The 26,578-nt window shown below is 35.8% G+C and overlaps 2 protein-coding genes across 3 annotated transcripts; both read right to left on the minus strand.

The window, feature by feature from the left end:
* Positions 1-1,452: 1,452 nt before the first annotated feature.
* On the minus strand, positions 1,453-24,362 carry LOC130994593 (protein FAR1-RELATED SEQUENCE 5-like). Of its 2 annotated transcripts, none has more exons than XM_057919644.1 (8): positions 24,224-24,362; positions 5,948-6,041; positions 2,854-5,180; positions 2,456-2,604; positions 2,292-2,355; positions 2,011-2,165; positions 1,845-1,907; positions 1,453-1,751 (listed from the first exon to the last, which is right to left on the minus strand). In XM_057919644.1, exons 3-8 carry the CDS (start codon positions 5,174-5,176, stop codon positions 1,716-1,718), a joined length of 2,790 nt encoding a protein of 929 aa, XP_057775627.1. In that variant the 5' UTR covers positions 5,177-5,180; positions 5,948-6,041; positions 24,224-24,362; the 3' UTR covers positions 1,453-1,715. The 2 variants fall into 2 exon arrangements, with proteins under 2 accessions (XP_057775627.1, XP_057775626.1); XM_057919643.1 differs by having other exon boundaries at positions 2,746-5,180.
* LOC130994595 (AT-hook motif nuclear-localized protein 22-like) lies at positions 24,074-26,260 on the minus strand. The gene is made up of 2 exons (XM_057919645.1): positions 25,100-26,260; positions 24,074-24,414 (listed from the first exon to the last, which is right to left on the minus strand). Exons 1-2 carry the CDS (start codon positions 25,857-25,859, stop codon positions 24,386-24,388), a joined length of 789 nt encoding a protein of 262 aa, XP_057775628.1. The 5' UTR covers positions 25,860-26,260; the 3' UTR covers positions 24,074-24,385.
* Positions 26,261-26,578: the final 318 nt, after the last annotated feature.

Consider the following 26,578-nt stretch of genomic DNA (forward strand, 5'->3'; position numbering starts at 1 on the left):
TACCATAATATATGGAATAGAAGTAAATGGTAAAACCTGGCAATACAGTTCCCAATTGAAGTCACTTGCGATGACTTTGTTCGTACGCTCACAGTATTGAACTCCACCTTTGTGAATAAGGTTATGGAAATCAAAGTAACGCGCTTCCCACTCTGAGACTTTTTCCGTATATTGATCCAAAGTGATGTTGATATTCCATGGAGAACGCGAAAGACGAGCTTCAACTCTCGCAAGAGCATGTTCGTTGTACTCAGGGTACCCGTTTGCCCATTTCCCAGCGTTTCTGGCCGCATTGAGATTTTTTAACACTAATGTTTCAACTGCACGAGACCATGGAGCCACATAGAAACAACAATCTTGATCAATTGGTTGTGGAGCCATTGTGTAAACATTCAAAATGCATGCTTGTTTGATTTTTTTTTTTTTTTTTGGGCTGGAGTCCATAAAAAAGAGGTATATTTGTACCAGACATTTAATGCAATACTACAGTTGACTACATGCAAAGCTCTTACCATCTTGTTACTGAAAAAGGCATAGGGCTGCAGCCGCAGGGTTATTGTTTGTTTTTTAGCGTAGCCTAGACTTTTCTTAACATTTGGGTCAAACTGCAATAGTGTCTTCAAAAGTAAAAGCTGAATTGTGTCATATTAATTTGTCGCCTAATAATTTTGCCAGTGATAATGGTCAATTTGAAAAGACAACAATGCAAAGTGGTAGTAAAAAAAAAAAATGGCTAAGGCAACAGCCTCAAAATTTCAAGACTTCGGCAACGAAAGATTTGTCAACCTCCGAAAATAGGCGCCGAACGAAAAAGTGACTTCGTCGAACGAATTGGACGAATGAAATTTATTCGGCAAATAATGAAAGTGTTAGGCGCTAGTAGGTAGACCTATCAAAAATATAAAACATCGGCAAAATAAAAATATAGATCAAATAAAACACCAAAAAGAGGGAATATTCGACATCTGCCGAAACTTTTCGCCGACCAAGGAACACACTTCGCCGAAAAAACTGCCGGAGTTTTACTTTACTGTTTTCAGCATCTATAAAAAGCATTACCATACCATCTTCATACTGAACAAGTGATAGGGCTGCAGCCGCAACAGGCTATTGTTTGTTTTTTTGCTTAGCGTAGTCTTTTCTAAACATTTGGGTCAAAGTGCAATAGTGTATTCAAAAGTAATAGATGAGTAGTCTCATAAAAATTTGTCGCCTAATAATTTTGCCAAAGATAATGGTCAATTTGAAAAGACAACACTACGAAATGGTAGAAAAAAAAAATTGCTAAGCCAACATCCTCAAAATTTAGAGACTTCGGCAACGAAAGATTTGTCGACCTCCGAAAATAAGCGCCGAACGAAAAAGAGACTTCGGCGAACGAATTGGACGCATGAAATTTTTTCGGCAAATAATGAAAGTCTTAAGCGCTAGTAGGTAGGCCTAACAAAAATATAGAACATCGGCAAAATAAAAATATAGATCAAATAAAACACCAAAACGATAGAATATTCGACATCTGCCTAACCTATTCGCCGAACAATGAAGACAATTCGCCGACAAAGCTGCCGGAGTGTAACTGTTTTCGGCAACAATAAAAAGCATTAAACAGAGCTTTAAATATATTCGCAATTTTTCCCCGAACATGTACCTTCTAATGATATGTACACTTATAGATTCAAAAACAAAAAAGTTCAAGGTATTTGCTATAAAACTCCTCAAATCCTTGAAAGACTAAAGTTCAAGTCCAAGTCCTGCATCAATACAAACCAAATTTTTTTTAATACATTACTAATAATTACAAAAAGAGAAAATAATTATAGATCTAATACATAATCAGGTCAAACCTCATAGTCGTCATCCAGATTGGGTATTACTGGTTCTTCATTATCAATAATATTTACATATGTCTACAATTATGTGAAATGTAAATTAGACTCTCGAAATTAATCTACAATATACATAACTACAATTAACTAAAAAATTCAATATCAGAAAGTACAAGAAACATACCCTAGAATCAGCATGAATCCAACCAAAATTTTCATCCCAAGTATCATATGGGACATCATTATCATGAGAAGCCGATTGCATAGCGAAGGGTGCAGGGTTACTAACATCGTCGGAGTTGTGCAACTTACGTTTCTTAGATGGACGCCTTTGGCCACCTGTCAAAATACGCTTGATGATATAAAGATGAGAATAATAGTACAATATATTCTTACGACACAAAACATGTAAGATATATTTAACCCCAGATGCTTTCTTGCGTGCTATTTGTTGATTAGCCTTGCCTTTAGAGTCGTCAGTTGGAGTGGTATTTACAGGTTCTTCACCAGTAATAATTTTCGCATATGCCTACAATTATACCAAATATAAATTAGGTAAAAAATTACACACAAAATATATAAGTAGTAATAAATAAGTACTTGAATATCACAAAGTACAGGAAAAATACCACAGAATCAGAATGAGTCCGTGGAGAAGTAGGTGTGTCATTAGGATTAGCAGTACCCACAGAACCACATGGCATATCAAACAATGTACAGTTCCTAACATTGTCCGAGTGCTGCAACTTACGTTTCTGAGATGCACGAGTTTCATAACCTGTTACATACAATTGATTGTATAAAAATGAGTACGGAAGATGAGAATAATAGTACAATACTACAATATATTCTTCTACATCTATCCTGCTTGCTTGTTCGATACTTTTCGGCCAATGCCAAAAACTTTCGGACAACTCACCTTGGGCAAATATTTCGGCGCGTGGGAAAAAAATTCGGCCAACGCGACAAATTTTCGGAAATTTTCTAAAATTGTTCGGCCTTTGCCAAAAAATTTCGGACAACTCACCTGCTTTCTTCTTCTGTATTTTCTCCTTGCCCTTGCCTTTAGATCTATCCCAGTGTCTTTCAATTCTTGAATTGGTTTCACCACGTGTCTTTGCCACTTTCGGATTTCGAAATGCAACACCTCCTTTCGGCAAGTTAGGCTTTTGTCTTGCAGACACATTTGAGTCTTTTTTCGAACCATAAACCTCCTTACGCAATGATGCTAGGCGGTTCATAATAAGGCCACGCTTATCACTATGCATTTTTGCATATTCGGCAAGCTCATATGTCGACCGCATCAAGTGATTCACAAAGGCCAAACTGGATATATGCAGCTCCGTATCATTCTCTACAGCGTTGCCGAAATCTACATTCATCGAAATTCTATTCTTCGCCAGCCGAGATAGTCTGGTCAATAAATATTCTTTTGGAATGCTTTTCACATTCATAAGATAATAAATCTTGAAAATGTGAGAACACAGAAATCCCGCTGTTTCGAAAAGACGACACGTGCAGCTAGCAAGCTCACTTGATCTATTGAATTTAACAAGCCTCGGGTTCCCACCAGAGTTACCAGAAGACACGGTGAATTCTATGTCATCAGAAGCATAACTTGATGGCCCTTTGATTAAATCAACGTTCATTGAATAACTAGCCTCATGCTCCAATTTTCGAAACACACTTCGTGTCAAGAATTTAGCTGCACTATTCAACAATTCATTGTTTTGCACAAATAACCCTGGCATTCCTATACAGAGTGCATCCTCTTCAGCTTCTTTTCGCCGCCATTGAATTTGTACTTCTTCAAACTTAAGCACAAAATCATGTAATGATATGCTTGCACTACAAAGGTTCTTAATAACCTTGTTTGTTACCTCACTACGCGATGTTGCATGTAGGCCGGCACAAAATCGCTGATTTGTAAAGACAGAGGACCACCTCTTTTTCAACCCGTACATGGTATTAAACCATCTATTCTCTTCAAGCCTGTATTCATCAATCATACACATCCACATTACTTCAAATTCATCCTCAGTATCACATCCATTCATACAATGAAACCAAGCTTTTTTGAAGAATGAATTCCCATTCAACTTCCCAAAATGCGATGGCGCGTTTTGGTTGATATGCCACTGACATAGACGATGACTAGCGCTCGGGAATACGGAATCAATTGCATTCATAAGCGATTGGCATTGATCCGTAAAAATTATGTCCGGTTGTTTCGAATGCATAGACTTCAAGAAAGTGGAAAGTAACCATTCGTAAGATCGGGTGGTTTCATCAGATAGGAAACCAATTCCAAACATAACATTCTTCAAATGATGGTTCACACCAACAAAAGAAACACAAACAAGCTTGTATCTGTTGGTCCGATACGTACTATCTACAGACAACACATCTCCGAAATAATCGTAGTCCAAAGAGCTGCGAGAGTCTCTGAAGAAAAAATTCATAAGTCGCCCTTCATCATCTACTTGAAAGTCAAAATAAAAGAATGTCTCACTATTCGACATCTTGCTGAAATATTGAATAAGGCTATTTGCATCACCGTTTTCCACTTTTGTCTTCATCTTTAAGCCATTAATGTGATTATAAGCATCCTTCCGTGTAAAACCACAATTTTGTGGCCCGCCTGACTCCTTCTCAATGAATGCACAAGCCCGAGAGATGCCAATGCCTGCTGAATTCATTGCTTCTATCAAAAGTTTCTTACATTTAGACACAGAACGGGCAGACCGTAACAAATACGACTGGCCAGAGGGGAATAATTCATGATTGTGTTCTCTGTACCAAGAACTCACTTTCCATGGCTGATTACGTCTGCGTGACACCCTTAGCTTTGCCTTACACATGGTCTTTCGATCTTGCTTCTTGTAAGTAGCCATCCCTCTATCCAATGATGTCTTCGTTTCACTCCTACCATGGCAAGAGCAAAGAAATGTTTGGAAACTACATATTTTAGTATGATTAAAGTAACCTTTGTTATCTCTTGTCACACTAAACCCCTTCAGTCTTGCATACTCGCAATATAAAATATGAGCTGCTTCGGGATCATTCACAGATTTTCCAACATCTAATACCATCTCAAGTACATCAATCCTATTAAGTAGATCGACAAAATTGGCACAATCATGCTCAACATGTTGCTCATCTTCAACATTTTCCTCAACTTCTTCAACGCTTTCATCCTTATCTCCGTCTCCAACATCTGAATTATCATCACAATCTTCGTTTCTATTTTCAACATTATTGTCATCAACAAATGCTTCCTTCCTTGACGATACTTCATCTTCATCGCCAACATCATTAGTTGGATACTCGTTCAAATTAAAATCCATCATTAACCTATAATGACACAAAAATCATTCGCAATACGAACAAAAGTAATTCATATCACTATAACAAGGCAATCGCCGAAAGCTGCCGATACTTTTAAAAAAATTCATAAATAATTCATATAGTTGCCGAAACATTATAAGAATTGCCGAAATAAATGGAAATCTGCCGACATATTTCAAATATTGCCGAATTAATCCAATAACTGACGAAATTTTTTAAAAATGCCGAAATAATTCAAAAGCTTTAAATAAATGAGAAATCATATATCGGCAGGTTTCTCGGCATGATTATATATAACTATTAGAAAAAATTACGCATTTGAAAGAAACAAACTGCCGAAATTATGAAAAACCCAAGAAACATGCAACAAGATAAGAAAATCATCATGTTGAGTTTAAAAATAAAACTTACGAACATCATATTATAATAATCATGAATAACAATGTACGAATCTAATTAACAAAACATAAAATCAGCAACAACAGCCGACAAAAATGGAAAATAAAAAATGAAACTTCAAACGTGGATTAAGAACACAAAAATTCGCGGTCCTTACAAATCATACAACAACCTCACGATTTAAATTCCAAAATTCGAGCTTACGGAGCTTGCGATTTAATTTTGATATGAAAACAATGAAGAGTTTCAAAATGAGCTGATAGATTCGTAGAAAAGAAAAGTAGTCCAAGAGTCGCCTGAATATATCAATAAAAAAGTTTCATCCCAAAAAGGGCGGCAAAAATACAAAATTCTAGGTTGGGCGGAGGTTTTACCAGCATAAGTTGCCCAATGCTGATGCCGAATTATAACGTGCCCCGAGAACGTAATGATGACTTCACGGAAGGAGTTAACAGCGTTAACTCAACTCTACAAAAGAAAATTCAAAATTCATAAATAGGGTAAGGACACGTGTCGACAATCAAATATGAGGGTGCCGGGCACCTATGTGCGCGGTAGAATTTACCCTCATTTGTGGACGGCACGAGTTTTAAGAAATGTATTGAGTGTAGTGTGAATAGAATAAAGGTCCCACCTTTTTGAGTGTATTAATTAAAGTGTTGTGTGGGGTACACTTGTTAAAAAGGAAAATGAGTACTCATTTCGTGGACGGACGAAAATGAAAATATGGGTACTCATTTCGTGGACGGAGGGAGTAATAAAAAATGAATATTTTTATAAATTAATTCAAAAGAAACATATTGATCCACCATACATAGAATTTGGATTCACTAATATATTTTGCAAAATAATCCTTATTAGTTATCAAGTAGAAATTAAAGGAAGTCAAGCAAATGAACTGAACGACAAAATATATGTTTTACAGAGCTATTAATTGATGCCTAAATAAAAGAATATTTAATTCTGTGTAAAACTTGCAAATAAATATACAAACCTAAATATTATTGTCAAAAATGGACTCTAACTTGACAATAAAACATTGTGGTTTTACTTATATATGCAATATATATATTGAGAATAAGTAAATCCCGAAGAATCATGAAAGAAATTAATAAAAGTAGAAAAGATAAGTGAATAAATCTATACATATATTAAAGCTTAGAATTCTAGGATAGTGTGCTCCCGCCAAGAGCCACATCAATTGGCCCAATGTATCTTTCTGATTCTTATCCGCTGGGTTTGAGAATGCAGGCAATTTTGGCTCCAACAGTACAGCCCACATTTGAATTTTGAATTTTTTGGAGCCCAAATTATTGCTTTCTTTCTCTATAAATAGCAGTTCATCAGCTGCTAACCCACACTTGAGCTATCCGATTTTAAGCTCTGCTCTTTTTTTACGATTTAATCTGAAGTTTTTCAACAAGCCATTTTCTCTTCTCCGAAATTTTTTTGTTCATATAAATATGTTTTCCTCTGAAACTTTTCTATACTTTCATCTGGAGTCGATTTGCAGATCACTTGAGCCTATAAATATCAAATTTATTTCAGACTACATTTTCACCACTGAAACTTTCTCTCTCTAATCTTGATTATTCTCTCTTTCTAATCTCGATTATTCTAAATCTTTTGTATGTTTTTTATGTGGTAAATTCCTGCAAAATTTCTCTTTAATTTTTGTTATTCAAAATTTCTTTTTTATTTTGTTCAGTTTTTTGCTATTTACTTTTATTTTCTCAGCAGATCAACACTAAAATCTCTCAATGCAGCAGGAAGTATTGCACATCAGATCTGCAAAAGCCACACAAAAAAAATGATGGTTTTAGTGTATATTCAAGATTTATAGCAAGTGGCGTCAAAAAGAAGAAATTTCATATCACACCAAAGAGTGCTTCAGTAGTGTATATTCAAGATTTATAGCAAGTTGGCATCAAGAAGAAGAAATTTCATATTATCACACTTTTATATTCAAGATTTACAGCATTCAAGAGTTTTAATGTGGAGCAAATCATATATTGTTGCTATAATTTCTAAATGGGCCAATATGATAGACAAGGATTGGATTATCTCTCTCTCCTCACCCCTACCCAGAGTGCAGGAAGTGTTTTGAAAGCATTTTCAATATATAACTCACAATCTTTAAAAATTGATTTATTGGGTGTTAGTGTATAAAGATCTGCGCTTGAAGAACATAAACATTACTTGTGTTATTGTGAGGTTCTAAAGTATCTCTTTCCAGAGAAAAGTCTTATGTAAATTGTTAGATAGTGATCATACCTTTTTATCAAGAAAATGAGTGCTTCACACAAATCACCGGTAGTGAATTTGCCTTCACCCAATAGTGATACCACATAATATCCATCTTCACTTCCTCACTTCCTCGATGTTCATCCAGCGCCGAGAGCAGCACCTACAAAATATAGGTAACCAAACAAAGTTTACTCTGCAGGTTTAGGAAGTTGTAAAAATAAACGAGAATGTAAATCAGTAACAAACACTGTCGAAGGATAATGAATTTGTGTGGATATTCATAGATCTACATGCGATAAAAAAAGATGTTCATAGATCTACGAAAATCAGATACCAAAAAATAATACTAAAATCAGATGCCAAAATAATGTTCATAGATCTACAAAAATCAAATGACAAAAACAGATGCCAAAAAATAATGCCAAAATCAGATCTACGAAATTATTAAAATGCGATTTTATATAAAAAGGGAAAAGGAAATAAATGTTCATAAAAACAAAAATGATATTCATAGATCTATTGATGAAGCTATGAACAAAAAAAGCTCATCAGCAGCAAAAAAAAACTTATTCTTTTCAAATGATATTCATAGATCTACAAAAATGATACTATAAAAACAAAAAAAAATTAAAAATTAAAAGACAAAAAACTAATAAATGTAAAAAAATAGATCTTCACTCCGGCTCCCCACCACCATACGAAGATGTGGTGGCGTTAACAGCTGCTTCGCCTTTTTCGCTGTCAGTATTTTTGTCCGATTCTGAAATTTAGGTGTTCAGAGAGAAGAGGTGAGACCGTGAGAGGGGGCGTAAGTTAGGGTTTTATTTTTGGGAGTGGCCAAAGAAAACGATGCAGACGAGGGAGAAGAGGAAAAGGGAATATGGAGAACGCTGGAAGAAGGTGAATATGGAGAAGGCTGGAATTGAAGGGGAAGAGTATGCAGACGAGGGAGAAGAGGAAAATGGAAGATCTGGTGTCTGGAAATATCGCATTTACTAATCTTAATCATAAATAAAAGAGCGGGCTACTACATACTACCCCTCTTAAAAAAAATTTCGTCCCGAAATTTGCATATCATCGCAAAAGTTCTGGGTATTTTCTCTCGTCTTGCTTTCAAGTTCTCGCGTAGCTCTTTTTTTTTTTTTTTTTTTTTTTGTTCATATAATGACTCATAAGGTGCCATATTAATGATCGCCTGATAACTATTATTGGCAAACTCAATCAATGAATGAATGCACTAATTCTCAACTTCCACCTCTGTCTATTACTACTACTCTTAACATGTTTTCGAAAATCTGAATTGTTCTCTCAAACTATCGATCTGTTTGAGGGTGGAAGGTAGCATTGAAATTAAACCTTGTGCCCAATTCCTTCTGTAAGTTCATCTATAGTCTGGGTGTGAACTTTGAATCCCGGTCTGAAGTGATTGACATGGGCACGCCGTGCAATGCACAATTTCTCGAATATACAGATGGGCTAGCTTGTTCGATCTGTAACTAATCGGTATTGTTATAAAACGAGCGCATTTCGTGAGTCGCTCCACTATTACGCAAATGGCGGTGTTTCCTCTTTTCGACTTGTAAACTAGTTACAAAATCCATTTTTATGTGCTCCCATTTTCATTTTGAAATGTTCAATTGTTGTAGCTTCCACATGGTCTTTAGTGCAAAGCTTCGCTTGTTGGCATGCTAGGCATCCCTCAACAAATGAAGCTATATCTTTCTTCGAACCTTTTCACCAAAAATTTTCTCTAAGTCCTGATACATTTTGTGCTTTCCGGGTGGGCAGTATACGGCGGGTCATGAGCCTTACTCATTATCTCATCTTTGAGTTTGTCATCATGGGGGATATACAATCTTTCATGAACATTAACGCATTATCCACGTCTCATGGTACGTCTAGGCTTGCCTGATCTTATTGCTAAACGTATTTTCTCCAAGGTCTCATTCCTTCTTTACGCATTATCAGCTTTCCTATAAAGTTGGGTGTTATTACCATCGTGGCAATAATCCCTTCTACAGATTCTAGTGGTTGAACCACTTCTAAATTCATTCTACTAAAATCTTTCATGGGTTCCTTTTCCTGAGTGAGGGGAGATCCCAACTTAAGTTGAGTCTTACGACTCAAGGAATCGTCTACCTAGTTAGTCTTGCATGGGTGGTAGTTAATACTACAGTCACAGTCCTTCGCTAGTTCGAGCCATCTTTACTGTCTCATGTTAAGATCTTCTTGCTCAAAAATATTACAGATTTTTATGGTCTGTGAATATCTCGCACCTGACTTCATATAGGTGTTGTCCTTACTGCAGTTAATTCTAGTTTATGAGTTGGCTAGTTCAATTCATGTGGTTAATGCTACCGTGATGCGTATGTTGTCACTCTTCCTTCTTGCGTTAACATGCAACTAAGTACTCTCCTTGGACACGTCTGTATAAATCACATATTCTTTGTCAGCTGTTGGAACAGCTATGGTTAACTTCTCCTTGAGCTTCTTGAAATCTTTTCTTACATACTTATGTCCAAGGAAATTTAATTCCCTTCCTGAGTAATTGGGTCATTGGTCTTGTTATTTGGAAAATCCTTCTATGAATCTCTTATAGCAACCTGCTAATTCCAAGAAACTTTTGATCTCATTGAGGTTAGTAGGCGATCTCCACTCATGTACAACTTGTACTTCCTCAGGGTGCACTTTGATCCTTTCTAATGAGATAATAGGTCCCGGAAACGTGACTTTGTTGAGCCAAAAATCGCACTTGCAGAACTTAGCATAAAGATGCTTTGTTTTCAATGTTTTTAGGACTATCCTCAGGTGTTTCTCATGGTCCTTCTCGTTCCTCGAGTAGATCAAGACATCATCTACGAAAACTAAGACAACTTGCCTAAGTATGGATGGAACACTCGGTTCATGAGGTCCACGAACATGGCTGGTGCATTGGTCAATCCAAATGACACCACTACGAACTCATAGTGTCTATATCTGGTTCGGAAGACCATCTTGGGTACATCTTCTTATCAAATTTATAGTTGATGGTACCTAGACCTTAAATCTAGCTTTGAGGACACACTATCTCCTCTGAGCTGCTTGAAGAAGTCGTTTATCCTCGATAGAGGATACTTGTCCTTGAGTGTCACCTTGTTCAACTCTCCATAAGTTGATGTATATCCTCGGTAGAGGATACACATTCTCAATGTGCCATCTTTATTCTTTATAAAAGAACGGGTGCACCCCGGTGAAATCTCTAGGAAACATTTGGAAATTCACGTACGATTGTCACGTCTCTTATACTTTTCTCGATTTCTGGTTTTCTGTGCAACTACACAAGGTAGGTTGGACACCCTTTTCTCATCATCTTTGTTGCTTGAGGGGCGGAGATGATCGTCTTTCTCCTACCTATGCTGATCCCATGAAAACGTGTCGGTTCCTTCCCCGGGGTCAAAAAGAAATTTGACTTTCATTGCAAATGATGGTGGCATAGTTCTCGACTAGCCATTCCATTCCTAAAATTGTGTATATGTCTCTCATCGGCATAACATACGAGTTGTTCACTACAACTTTGAAAAATTTTATGCTCAACTCTAAATTCAATCACACATGTGCTATTATTGTTGTTGTTGCTGCCGTTGGCATGGTTACTGCTCTTGGTATGGTTGGGCAAAGCTTGGATTGCTCAAATGCGGAGTTTGAACAGGCAAATTTAGCCTGAGACCCGCCCTTTGTTGCTTATTCGGGTAACGATTTGCATAATGCTCATTCCAGTTGCTGTGCAACAACTTTCATTACCAGTCCTGGAGAGTTTCCCATGGTTCTTGTTACACTTTGGGCAGGGTAGAGTCCCATACTCGTTATCCCCCATCTGTTTAGATGTGTCATAGTCACGTTGTTGGGATGTCTGCCCCTGCCATGGCCTTTTTCTTAGCTTGGCCAGGGTTACTATATCCCATTTTTTTTTTATTTTATTTATTTATTTTTTTTTAATTCTGAGCCTGAGTCTGTGGAGGTGCAGACGTAGGCGCAGTTGCTGGTCTCTCTCCCAGCATAGCTGCCTCAATGCCTAACGCTTTGCTAAGCGACTCAACGTAAGACGATCCACCATGGCTTGCCAAAGCCATTCTAATCTCATGCCTCAGTCCGACGCCGAATTCTTTTAACCATCTTTTCATATGTGTCTACTTGCTCGAGCGCATATCTTGACATATCACATAACATCATGTCGTATGGAGTAATTGTTGTTCTTCCCTACTTAGGATTGTAAAATTCCATTTCTTTCTTTTTGCAATAGCTTTTGGTTGTATACTTGTCATATATTTCCATCTTAAACTATTCCCACGTCAAATTCCCTAATTGTTCAGTTGTCATTGTCTTCCTCCTTGCTTCCTACCATAAGTCAGCTGAAAGAATACGCAAGTAAGACGTTTATGATCTGTGCAGCGCAAGAATTTGAAGATGCGCTCACTAGCTTGTACCCAAGTCTCAACCTTCGTTGGATCTCCTATCCTATCGAAGACATGTGGGTTTTCTCATCAAAATAATTCTTCTATTCTACGTTTTTGCTGTATGGTTGGTGGCACTATATTGTTCTAGCCATGGTACTGGGCCTCTTTCATTATCTCGCGGAATTCGTCCTCCTCTTCTCGGACGCCCTTATTTTGGTGGCATACTGATGAGTTGACATATAGTCATTAATACATACCTATGCATATCATCGCTTCTGTAAACCGTTTCTTGATTCTCAAATCTTGCTCGCACTCTTCCTTGTATAAGCATATAAGTAAAATGTGGCGGAAGTGACTTGCCGCAAAAGACCGATAAGGTCGCTAAATAGACATAAGAAAATTCCTTCGATGAGAACTTTTGCATCAACATCTGGATCTGGATATACTGATCCATTCAAGTACTACTCATGATGAACTGGTTGTCTAACAATACCATCACCAACGAATTTGGTCACGGAGCCAATCTTTCCGTACTAATACTAGTCAAACATAACTAAGCCAACATGGGGCATACCAAAGCATCAGAACAATCATTGTTTTCTAAAAATAATAACGTTTACCAAATCCGTAAGAGATGGTCTAGTTGCATCACGTGATTGACCCTTGGGTCGAGGCATACGTGTCTGATGGATTTAATCTGGTGAATACTTGTTTGTCTTTAGGTCACCGAAAATCTACTAACAACTAATAAACCACAATGATTAAAGTCACAAATGGCAATTATGCAAAGTGAATCAACAATTTTGTCAAATGGTTGAAAAGGAATGACCTCAGGGTAGAAATGAATTGACTAGGAGGTCGGAACGAAATGACCTAATAATCGAAACCCGTTTGGCTTTTCAGATGAAAGTTTAAATATATATAGGTTTAGAGACCCATATATGACGACTACTGAGATTTTAGGTCATGTGGACTGGCCAGGTCCAACACAATTACTTCTCAGTCACACGGAATTACTTTTCCGAACTTGGTAACTCTTTGTTTATTGGGCTGCAAAAGGTACTTCTGGTCTGAGATCTCCACTTTTTTTTTTTTTTTTTTCACATCTAAAATTTATCCTTGAGAATATGCTGAAGCTTCCCAAGCTTGGGGTCTTCCTCCTAAAATCAACACTTTTTCTTAAAATCTTTTTTTTTACACGAAACAAGACCATTCAAACACATTCGACCTTATTCAATATTCATCCTTTGAACGATCCTAATGTCGTACTTCTTGTATCTAGCGTTCATTCTCATAATGCTTGTAATACATTTATGTAATTCGAAGCACTCTCTCACGCCTTTACAGGAAATAGATTTTGCATCTCTGAGCATCTTTACAAGGTCTGTGTCACCACACACAATACTAAATCATGGAACAACTTTAGTTATTACTTTCATTCTGATTACTAGACTGGATGTTCCACTCGAGACATTCTAGCCGGGGAAATGTCTCTGATCAGCTAAGGTATGTAAACTTAACTTGAGTATACCCTTAGGGTCTCATTAGAATCTCAATATATTGACTTTAGCATCGAACCATTGTTGATACTTTTAACTCTTGTTAAACTCTAAAATATTTTCGGGAACTCCTCTCGTCTTACGCACTTGTATAGATTTCTCTGGTCGATCATAATGGTCGGTAACTTCTAGTTACCCATGTCACATCTCGTCCTTCCGGTTCGTAGTAGGCGATCATAATCAATAGGGGTTCTAAATCATGCTCATGTGTAATGTAAAAAGGTTCCGAATATCTGAAATTATAAGGTGACAGTTCTAATTGCAACACTATAACATCATTACACTAAGCTTTATGACTCTATGTGAGTCTAATTCTATAGTTCAATCATAAATCATGAAGGTTCTCTTCACGCCATAACTGGTGATAATTGAGGGGTTTGAAATGAGGCTTAGCTCATTACGCAACTGCTAGCTACTCATCACTATGAGCAATGTCTCAAGTAAGTTCTTGTCGGGTCAAGCAATAGTTGGTTCGGTATGTTATCACGGGCGAATAGTCTGAATAAGGAACTATGCCCGTATCACAGACTCATGTGTGACACTCTTCTTTTCGTCTCATTGCATTTTTCTCATTGAATTCTCGTGTCTCTTCAAGTGACATTTGATGTTCTTCCTCTTGCTTAGCTCTTCACTATGGCTATAGTGAAAGATAACTGAATTTCTACCTTCTACTGTTCTTTCGTAACAGTGATCATGCATTCTTAATATTTCTAAGTTTATTGAGATATCTAATCAATCAATAAGACATAAAACTTAAATATAAGCATCTATACATTCGCATGAAACGTGAACTTTTCAACGTTTGATAAAAAAAATCATTACCTCTTTCTTTCTTGTTGAGCGTGACGATGTGATGAAGTGATGAGCTTTTGTTGACTGACTCTTTTATACTAATATCAAATTTAGGACTAATTGGGTAACTCTTGGATTCAGAGCAAACGAACTGCTCTGATACCATTCTGTCACGACCGGACTTAATTAAGGATAATTAAGTCGGAAAACCATGACTAAGGGAGGAAGATTAAAAGCGGGGATAGAAAGGGTAAATATATAATGAAGGATCGAACTTAATCTTTGACAGCGAAGGGGACATTTATAATATAACTTATGTTTAGCCACAAAGATTCAATTAACTAGTAAGTTCGGATAAATCCGACTTAATTCAAAAGACTTATTACTTAAGGATACGCAGCGGAATAACATAATCTGATTACATGTATGAAGACATGTATCCAAGAGTTCATTCATTTAACTTTTGACAAAAGCTCCGCTCTTCACTTCATCTTCATCAGCCACTGCTCAACCTACACATTTAGAAATATATGCAGGGCTGAGTACGAGAGTACTCAGTGGGCACGTATGCCTAATTATAAAAATACATGCTTCAAAACTGTAAATTGTCATGCCATCATAAACAGTACAGCAAGGGAGTTTTAGCTAAAAGGCCCAAGCTTACTAAATTCATTTGTGATTCTTAAAGTTCGACTGATCAGTCTAAGTTCTCTTGTAATCTATCATATCTGGAACTGTGTGCCGGAGAGGTGGCCACCTCTCACGGTCACTTAACCGGCCAACCCGCTAGATGACTCACGGTCACTGGTGTACACTAGTCCTGGCAGGATAGCTATCAACTGCTCAGGACCCGAATTCGATTGCATCATTGGCAAAGCCAAAGCAGATAGATATCATACTAAAATTTAAACATTTTATGGCAAGACAATACTTGAAATAACTTTAACTCAAAGATTTTGTCATGAAATAACTTGCTTGAATGTAACATTTAAACTCATTTGATATATATGAAACTGAAATTAACAGTTAGATCATCTCATGCATTCATTCGTATAAGAGGCCTACGATACGTAGGGGATCTCTTTATACGTATAGTAAAAGTAATGCCCACCTGACAGCAACTCTTGCGGTACAGTAGCTCCTTGATTGATTATTAATCTCGTGCTTGACCTTTATCACGAGAATATAAATAAGATACTGCTCGAGCAAAATCCTCAAATAATGAGAATACGATGCATGATCCTCTTATGCATGAATTATTATTCTGAGATAATAATCAGGGAATTTCTATTGTTAATCCAGGCTATCGGATTTAAACAAAAGCTAAGTCTCGTCTCATGAAGCCGGATAATTAACTAAAATTAATCCGTTTTCTTCAGGGTGTTCTAATCCGTCAATTAAATAAACCCCGCTCCTCATAGTCAAAAGAAAATAAATAAATAAATACTTTGGCTTATTCGCTGTATAACCTCATAAAACTCAATCGGGCTTAATAAATAGGAACAAGTAATGTTATAAGATTAAATAATTAAAAGGCTCAACATAAGGCAGCTTAATAATTAATTAAGTAGAAGTGGGCCTGAATAATTATATAAAAGGGCCCAATTGATATGAAGTAATAGAGGCCCATCTGAATAAAATAAATAAGGCCCAACTGAAGTAAAATAACTGGGCTTGATTTAATGAAAATTTGGCCCGAAGCCAATTAAAAGTGGCCCAACATAAAAAAATAGAACAAGGCCCAATTGAAGATAATAACAAAGCCCAATCTGAGTTAAATGGGAAAAGCCCAAGTTAATAATAAGCAAGGCCCATTCGAATCTCTCTCTTTTCCAAAACAGTCGGCCCATCAAAACTCTCTCTCTCTCTCTCTGAAATCAGCCGAGCTCTCCCTCGCTCTCAGTTCAGTCGAGCTCTCTCTCAAAGGTCAGTCGAGAAATCCCATCCCGAAATCAGTCACAACTTAACGCCCCTCTCTCTCGCTCTGTCCTCCGCTGAGGAGCCCGCCGCCGCGGCTCCGGAACCTTCGTCATCTCGCCCTTTACTCCGGGCCCAAAATCGTGCCCTAGATTTCTGGAAATCGTCGCTGTTACTGCACTCTCCGGAATCCGGCGAGCGGTCGTCGACTGGGAGCGGCGCCGTCCAACTCTCGTCCTCAAAATCCCCCTCCGTCGTCGAGCCCTAATTCCTCCTTCGTCCAAAATCGAGCCCTAGCTCTCCCAAATCGGAAATCACCGCCGCCGCCCCTGAACTTTCGATGAGCCGCGGTCGTTCCTTCTCCCAAATCGGCGACGCCGGTGTAGAGCCTGAGCCCGGCGCCATTCCTCACCTCTTCTCCCTTCTGGAAGCTCCGGGAACACGCACACACACACCCGAGACAGAGGTCGAGCTCTGGTCCTCAGCCCACTCTCAATCTTGCCGCAACCGTTGCATTTCTCGCCGTCTCCGTCGATTCCCCGAGGTCTGACGGTTCGAGCCACGCCACGCTGCTGCTGGATTCGGGCGAAGGGTACTCCGCCGCTGCTGAAATCCAGAATCGGCGAGAGCCATCGCCGAGGTCGGGAGTCGTCTGCCTTTCACCGCTCGACGCCGCCGACGCTGCTGTCCCCGCGAGTTGCCGCCCACTCGACGTCCTTCGGCCCGAACAAACAGGGCAGTAGCCCCGCCTTCTCTAAAAGCTGAGTTCTCGTCTCCCTCTATTTTCTATTAGTCCTTAATTCTAGTGATGTTATCCCTTAGAGAACATGTAACTTTGCTAAGTTTAACATGCTTATGGTCATTTATTAATCGAAACTAGCCATGTTTTGAAATGAATGCGAACTGGATTGAATACTTGGGATAGTGAAATACCTTGGATATGTTCAAACTGTTGGGTGGCTGCTGTGTTGCTATTGATTCTCGTGGAGACATACTGAAATAGAATTATGCATTGTTTTTCTTAACAAATGAAGGTGGAATCATGGAAGCAGGTGGAGGAGATTTAAGTCAGGGCTTACCTCATTTGAAGTCTTGCAGCAGCAATGGATTCTCCCGTTTCTCTCTCAAAAGTCCTTAGTGTGGAATGGGAGAGAATGAAGTGAGATTGCTGGCTGGAGGTTTAAGACTAAGAGGGAATGGTTGTTGGCTGAACACTGGAGCACTCTACGGAGATGGTACAGAGGTAGGGTGGCTGTAGGTGTTGAAAATAAGAATCAATAGTCAAAAGTATTAAAATCAATTCAAAGATTAGATCTTTGAATTGAATATAAGAGTGTGTATTTTGATTTTAAGAAGATTTTGTAAGACTTTTTATCCATCCTTATACTATATAAGGATGCATTGTAATCAAGGAAAAGTAAGCAATACAACAACAATAATCTTGCTTCTCTTTATTCTCTGCATTATGATAATAACATGTTTTATCAGTAGGGTGGTTGAAAGACCCCTTACTGCTCCAGCCGCAAGCGCCGCAAGCTACTACAGGGGAAAGGATGGGACATGAGTGTTATCAGAACTACTGTTGTTGCAGCTATTTTATTCTATGTGCACACACGCACCTTTCTCTTTCCTTTCCCCTTTTTCTTTTCTTTATTGCTGCGTGTACTAGCTATATGGTAGGAGTAAAGTGAAGAAAATCCTTCAGTCTTCGATAAATCTATATCTTGTGTATCAATAATACTAATCTCGAGTTTTGCTAATAAAATTGCGTGTTTGCAATCAAACATTGATTATTCCCATTAATCACGTATCTTGAATATCGATATCTAATTTCTTGCCTGCTAATTCTACATCAAATCCGTAAATTCAATTCGCTTCACATGTCGTCTAATATCTAAATTAAATCTGTAGATTTAATTAGATTAATAAGTCGGAATAAATCTACGACTCAAGTAACAATAATAGATAGAAATAATATACTATAGCATATAAAATTAATAACTAGACTTTGCTAAGTCAGTTATCATTCTAGAAAATAAATCATTGTCTACTCAATGAATAATTCACGATCATTTCATGTGGAAATATCTAATTCAGAATCTCAGCTGGATTAACATTACTGGAGGATGCAATAATTAAATATCGCATTTACTAATCTTAATCATAAATAAAAGAGCGGGCTACTACAGCAGCTTTCGAAATAATAATAAAATTGTAAATCAAAAGAACTATTGCACAATTGTTGAGATTAATAATTAAAAATAATTATTATAAATTGAATAGAGAAAAACTATAGTTGTTTAGAGAGAAAAAAAAAAAAAAGAAGAAGGAAAAGACATTAATATGACAAATTAATAGAAAGAATAAAACAAGAAATAAGAAATAAATTAAAGTAAAAAATGTCGAATGGCCCTACATTCTGCCAATTATAGGGGATGCAATATTGCATCTCTTTTTTCCTAATCATACATACTCAACATATAACACCCAATGAATTTTTATGAGGATGCATCTCCTTTGGAACTTTGCATTGGAAATGCTCTTATAAAAATGTAGGAATTATTTTTATAATCAATTGATCTTAATTTTTATAATTATTAATCAATTGCTCTTACATTTTAGTTTGTCCAAATGTACATCATAATTTAAGTATAAATTCATTTTTTAAAATTGAATAGATATTAATATTAGTGTTAAAAAATATTCATCAATATCATTATTTAAAAATGTTTAAATATTTATTTTTAAATAAATATCACTATGTGACCCCATTGTCAAAGTATGATCCGTCAAGTTACCAGCGTAGAGAGTCAATTGACGGTGTCGCATAGTACTATGCATATAGTTGAAAAAGAATATGCATAAAGGTAAGCATAAATAAGAATGTCAATCGGGCTAATTCACGGGATTTCGGGCTACCCCTAACGGGTTACGGGTTATTCGAGTGCGGGCTGATTGGGTTGAATTTTTTTTGGAGTTAGAAATTTCTAACCATAACACTAAATGTTATGGTTTCGGGCTCACCCATCGGGGTAATCGGCCTCAAATTTTTATTTTTAAAAAATAACTAATACTATATTAATTGCTCTTGATAATATTATATTTGTAATAAATAAATACACGCATAAATAACCAACATTTCAATATTTACTTACACAATGACTATTATACAAGTCATAGAGATATAAAGATGCAATATTTTTACTAAATATTAAGTATTACTTTTTAAATTTTACATCTAAATATTTTATATTAAGCATTGAATTAAAAAAATACAAAAAAGTAAAATGATGAGTAATATTGAATCAAAATACGTTTTTACAAACTTTTGAAAAAAATATTTTATTATACTAATTTTCATAAGTAAAGTAATTAAATTGAAAATCAAATACGAATAAAATTTTCATATAATCAACCGAAGACATTATTTTCGGATCAACACTATAGGATTTCGGGTTAATTTCGACCCGACCCTATCGGGTGTCGGGCTATTCAGATTATAATTTTTATCGAGTTGAAAATTTTCAAAAAAGTTTCTTCCTTTTGCATTTTTTTTCTTCGGATTTTTAACTTTCGTTTTTAATACTCCCTCCGTCCGCCAAAAGTATTCCACAATTACTATATTTGACGTCCGCAAAAAGTATTCTACTTTTCTTTTTAAGTCATGGTCCCACCATTCACCTTTATATTTTATCCTTACAAACACTCTTTATTTACAAAAAACTCACCCCAAATTCAATCTCAACCACACATCACATAAAGTGGTGGGACCCTTTCTCCACTACATCAACATCATCTCCAATTTTATTATGGTTTGAGGCCAATTATTATTTTTTATTTGGGCTCTTTTCATGCTGTAGCCCAGTTTTGTTTGGGCTTGATGTTCTATGTTTTGTATTATGTAATGTTAATATGCAAGTTTTGTTTGGGCCTGATGTTCTATGTTTTGTATTATGTAATGTTAATTTGCATTTGGGCCTCTCTCTGATTTTAAATTTTGGTTTTAAGAAAAGATATTATTTAATTCTATATTTTAAAATTGAAATTAGACTTAATATTTAGTATTTTAATTCATAAAAACAAATAAATTTAAGAAATATATGGAAAAATATATTGTCTCTTATTTATTTTTGTACAAGTACTACTTTTTTTTTGTATAAGATATAATAAAACAGTAACCGTATTACAAATCTGAAATATTAAAGCTTAAATTAATACAAATATGAAATATTAAAAATCTAAAATATAAGATATAATAAAACGGTAATAGATATCACATATTTACTATCATTACAAACCTAGAGTTTTAGTACTAATATTTAATACAAAAAACTTACTTAATGCTAGAAAACTGTTTGTTATGTTTTTCAAAAGTCAAATATATAACAAAATATATAATAGATATCAACATTTTACAAATGTTGGGCTTCGAAGTCAGCGTGATTCTTCAATTATTGTTAAAACAAAATATATCATAGATATACAATTTATTGTTAAAACTAGAAGTTTTATTTTTTTTATTATTTAAATAAATTATTTCTATGAGATACATAGAAAATTATATCGAACTTATTTTTTTTTTCATAAGCCCAATACTTATTTAATGCTTTTAGTCCGATTAATTACTTGCTCTTGGGCCTTCATATTTTGTTGTGGGCCAAATAATAATAATAATAATAATAATAATAATAATAATAATAATAATAATAATAATAATAATAATAATAATAATAATAATAATAATAATAATAAACTATGGTTTTTGGTCCATACATAGAATTACTTTATGCACATAGATTTTTTTTATGTATTTTTAATACATAAGTTACTTATTTAATATGAACTGTAATACATGTTTTAATATGAACTGTATGATATGAAAGTCATTTATTATTTTAATTCCTATTTTTTGTATTATGTAATATACATGATTAATTTTTTATTATGTACCACTACTATACTTCACAAATACGTATGAATATTCATGTCGTGCGAAGCGTGGGTATGTTACTCTTATTATATATGTCGTGCGAAGCACGGGTATGTTTTATATCACTTTTTTTTTTTACAATTCTATATATTACTCTTATTATATATGATAAATACGTATGAATAATTGGATCGTGCGAAGCACGGGTATAACCAAGATAACAAATTGTTCGGTGGGATGATGTATATAAAATAATTATTTTATATTTTATGACATACATAAAAAATATAAACTTTTCTTTTTTTATTATTTAAATAAATAATAAAAAAAATTAATATGTAGAATCTAAAACTTTTTTTTTTCATAAGACCAATATTTATTTAATGTTTTTAGTCCGATTAATTACTTGCTCTTGGGCCTTCATATTTTGTTGTGGGCCAAATTAAAATAATAATAATAATAAAAAAAAACTATGGATTTTGGTCCATATGTAGAATTACTTATATGCACACAGATTTTTTATGTCTTTTAAATATTTTTAATACATAAGTTACTTATTTAATTATTTAATGCTTTAAGTTTATAAAAGAAAATATAATTCTAAATATATATTCGATACAATATCAAAGTTCTTCCGTGTATCATTTTGTAGAGTCAAAGTGCTTACATATGTCATTTTATGTAGTACTATAAGTAGCGAAATAGAATTCTAAATATATATTTGTGTCGTACTATCATTATATTTGTGTTGTACTATCTTTTAATATGAATTGTATGATATAAAAGTTATTTTTTATTTTTATTCCTATTTTTTGTATTATGTAATGTACATGATTAGTTTTGTTTAACCACTTTCTATTATGTTTTGTATCACTTTTGTTTTTCTTTTTACAATTCTATAGTACCGCTACAATACTTCACAAATACGTATCAATATTCATGTCGTGCGAAGTGCAGGTATGCTACTCTTATTATATATGTTGTGCGATTTGTATCACTTTTTTTTTTGCTTTTTACAATTCTATATGTTACTGTTATTATATATGATAAATACGTATAAATAATTGGGCCGTGCGGAGCACGGGTATAATACTAGTAATAATTAAAATAAAGAAGGCATGCATGTGGTATATTGTTTCGAGAGAATGGATAAGCTTGGGCACATATGGGGATGTTGCATTAAAAGGAAGCAATGGACATCACGTATATAAAGGATTAAAAGAATCTTCTTCTGATTTTAGATCTCGAAGTTCTTGCATTTGATCATCGACAAATTAATTAATATATATATATATATATAATAATAGACATCAATCCAAAGAAATCCGTAAATAACGCTCAAGCCACTTTGTCCCTGCACCACCTTCTTCCCTTTACAGTCTAACTCTTGCATTTTGCCTCGAAAAAGAGCTTGCTCTCACAACCACTTCACGTGTCTACCAGCATATACATACATACATTGTTTATAATATAATGGGAATGCTCTTATACCCATACTCATCTCATGAATTACTATTCATATACTATAAAATAATGAGTAAATGTTTATTGAGAAATAGAATTTGCATCAAATGATAACAATTTATATGTACTAGTAGTGGGCTCGTTTTTTGAATTTGAGCGCTCCAACTTAATAAGTAGAAGTACCGAATTATATACAAAAAAGAGAAAAACGAAAATTATAGTCCATTTGTCCATAAAGAATATATCATAAAATATATTGTATGTGAATGAGAGTAAAAGTATAAATGTATATGTTCTAAAATGAAAAAAATACACTTATTGTGGACGGACAAAAGTAAAAAAGACCACACTTATCGTGGATAAAGGAAGTACATAATATAGGGTTTCACATATGGGTTTTAACGAAAAAATTAGTAAATACTCCATTCGTCCCAATAACACATATTTTAATATATTCTAGAGCTAATTGTTAAAATAGAACCGTAACTTTTAGTATTTTTCAAAAATAGGATTATATTTTACAGAATTTGAAAATGAGGACTATATGTTACGAAATTTGAAAATGAGGACTCTAAGCTTCCATTTTTTTTTACATTTATACTTCTATTTTACACATCAAAATGAGGACTATAGCTTTCATCATGGCCCGATATAGGAGTGTTGTAAAAAATGTAAGCTATAGTCCTCAATTTCAAATTCAAAAACATATGGTCCTCATTTTCAAATTCCGTAACATATAGTCTAATTTCTGAAAACACTGAAAGTTACGATCCTATTTTAACAATTAGCTCTATATTCTACGTACCAAACATGATATTATTATGACATATAATAAACAACATTTCAGTCAAACATATCACACCCTAACGATTTCATACGAGCCCAAATAATACCAAAACATTAAATTTTGTATTCTAGTCTAACATCGGTCAAAATTTTATTGCCAGAACCGTTAATTCTTGCCAACTTGGGGAAACAGTACTTGACATCAAAATGACGTACGTTCACGTATTTTTTTTTTCTTATATACAACCTAAAGTTGAAATTGATAAAAAAGAAAAATTACTACGAGCATTGTAAGCTCAATGTATTTATCCGCTCCCTCACAACTAAACAAAGCCAAAGAAAAGATAGGTAAGAATGTAATTAATCCAATCATATTTTAATATGTTCAATCACTCAATATTTTAACGTTAGATTAAGATGCAAAATTGAAAATTCGAATATTATAAATTAGTATATATAGGACATTTTAGATATTTTGATAATTTTCCCAAGGAAAATTATATGCATATGATAAGCCCGTACCTCTCGTGAAATGTTTTGCCAGCCCTCCATGTATTGAAATTGTAAATACCTTTAGTGAAGGCCCTTCTACTTATGCATCATGTTACTCATACCTTAATCTCACTGATTACTATGAGAAATTTAATAATTAAAATCAGCTGGACAGCTCCTACCATTTGATGCTTAACGCTGATATCGATCAATATATATCTCTGGAAAACCAAAAATGGTCACATATATTAAAACAAGAATGCAAACAATGACTAAAATGAAGTTATTTGCTAAACTCGGAAACATGAAATCAAACAATGACAAAAAAATGTCATATATATATATATGGAAACATAAATTCAAACTCATCATAATTGAAAGTTCCAAACAATCACTAAATTAAACATCTCATTAAATCCTGTCTTTCCGTTGCAAATACTCACTTCGTCTATAAAAAATAGTTTTTTTTTTTTGGTCATTTTCGAAGGTTTACAAAAATTAGTGCATTTCTATTTTCGAAAACTTTTTATCACATCCTTTCTCCACTCACAATACAATTAATTATCATTATTAACATTACTTTTTAAGTGGAATCCGTTCTCCACTCACAATACACTCGTGTCATCTTCTTTTAATTTTTGTGGACGAAGGGAGTATAAAATTACGATGGACTTTCGATCGATCGCGGGCGACATTGAAATCGGGGGCAGTAAGATATATTACCGTTGTAATAAAAGACCAAAACTTACACCAAATCAATAAGAAAACAACGATAAATTAATCCTTCTAGTATTTAAGATGAAAACGTTGATAATCTGATAGTATTAAAAACAAGTGAATTAATGGGAGCAGAAGCTTTGTATGAAGTTGAGAAATAAGATATATGGAGCTAGAATGGCGGCCTACCGGTTGCCCAAAACGCCTCGTTTTGCATCTGATTAAAAAGATTAGGCGGCATCCCTTGCAGCAAAGACGGGTCGCCCATGAGCTGCTGCTGATTTTGCGGCGGCAGCGGCGGCGGCGATCCACCCTGAACTTGAACCGCGGCATTCTCATCTTCCTCAAGCGGCAGCCTCTCGAACGCGGCATTGCTAAACGAAGCGGCCATTACGATGACGGGCCCCGACGCGAGGAGCTGCCCGACCACGCTGCCCCCCAGCACCTGCCCCTGCCCGCCGCCGAGGTATATAGTCAGCCCGGTGGCCGCGGGCGGGGCCGGCGGGGGGAGGAACGACCCCGACAGCGACAAGATCTCGAACCTGCCGTGCAGGGTCATGACCGCCCCCGGCGCCGCCGGCTGCCTTAGGGTTACATTAGTGACACTGCCGGTGCCGCTCATGACGCAGACGCCCCGCTGGCGGCGGCGGGCGAAGCTGGTGATGGCGTCCATGACATCGCAGCCGTCGGAGATCTCCATGACGTGGGTGCGGAGGGCGTTGGCGCTGTCGCGCGTGATGATGATCGGCGGCTTCGGCTTGTTCTTGGAGCCGGCGGGGCGGCCCCTCGGCCTCCGGTTGACGGACATCTCTCCCTCCCCGCCGCCCTCGTCATGGCCGCGCTTTAGGCTGCTGGTCTCGCTCTGCTCGTCTTCGCCGTGGTGGTGGAATTGCTGTTGCAGGTTGAAATCCCTCGTGTGGAATGCTGGTGGTAGTTGATGCCCCTCCATTCAATACACTACCGATTTTTTTTTCGACGAGATTTGTTGGATTTTAAAATATGTGAGTAGGAAATTGATCTTGATTGCAATACAATAAATGGTGTAATAATTCAAGAAAAGAGAAGGATTAGTGGAAGCTAGCTGAGAGAGAGAGAGGGAGACAGTGGACTTTGAGCTTGCTTTGCTTTTGCTATATATATATATATATCTCTTTTGTAGCTTACTTTGTTTGAATCGGTAAATCAATCTAGCTACTCAGTGGAGGATTTGGGTGTTACCCACCAAATTTTGAGGTGAAATTAACCTCCATTTGCGACGGCGGCACAGAGGGTTTTCTGGAGTGATGAATCTGGTTGGCTTCGGTATCAGAGGGCTACTTTTTGGATTAGGGTTCTTCGACTTTATTAATTTCTATACATAAAACTTTGTTCATATATAAGAGGTGGGCCTCTCTCTCTCATGTCTATCTAATGTATGTTCACACTATTACCTCAGCCAAATGTTCACCAAATTCAACTTCTATTTGTCCATATGTTGCACAAGGTCAGAATCAGCTTGAAAAAGAGGTATTTTAAAAACAAGGGTTAATTACGTAAAAAATCATGAACTTTGGCCCGATTTTTAAGTTTACCATGAACTTTTTTTTGTATTAAATTTTCCCTGAACTTAAGGGGTTGAACAATTTTTTCATGCTTTTTTGCTCCAGTGAAGCTCCGAGTTGACGTGTC

This window comes from Salvia miltiorrhiza, chromosome 7, assembly GCF_028751815.1.
Source record: "Salvia miltiorrhiza cultivar Shanhuang (shh) chromosome 7, IMPLAD_Smil_shh, whole genome shotgun sequence".
Lineage (NCBI taxonomy): Eukaryota > Viridiplantae > Streptophyta > Magnoliopsida > Lamiales > Lamiaceae > Salvia > Salvia miltiorrhiza.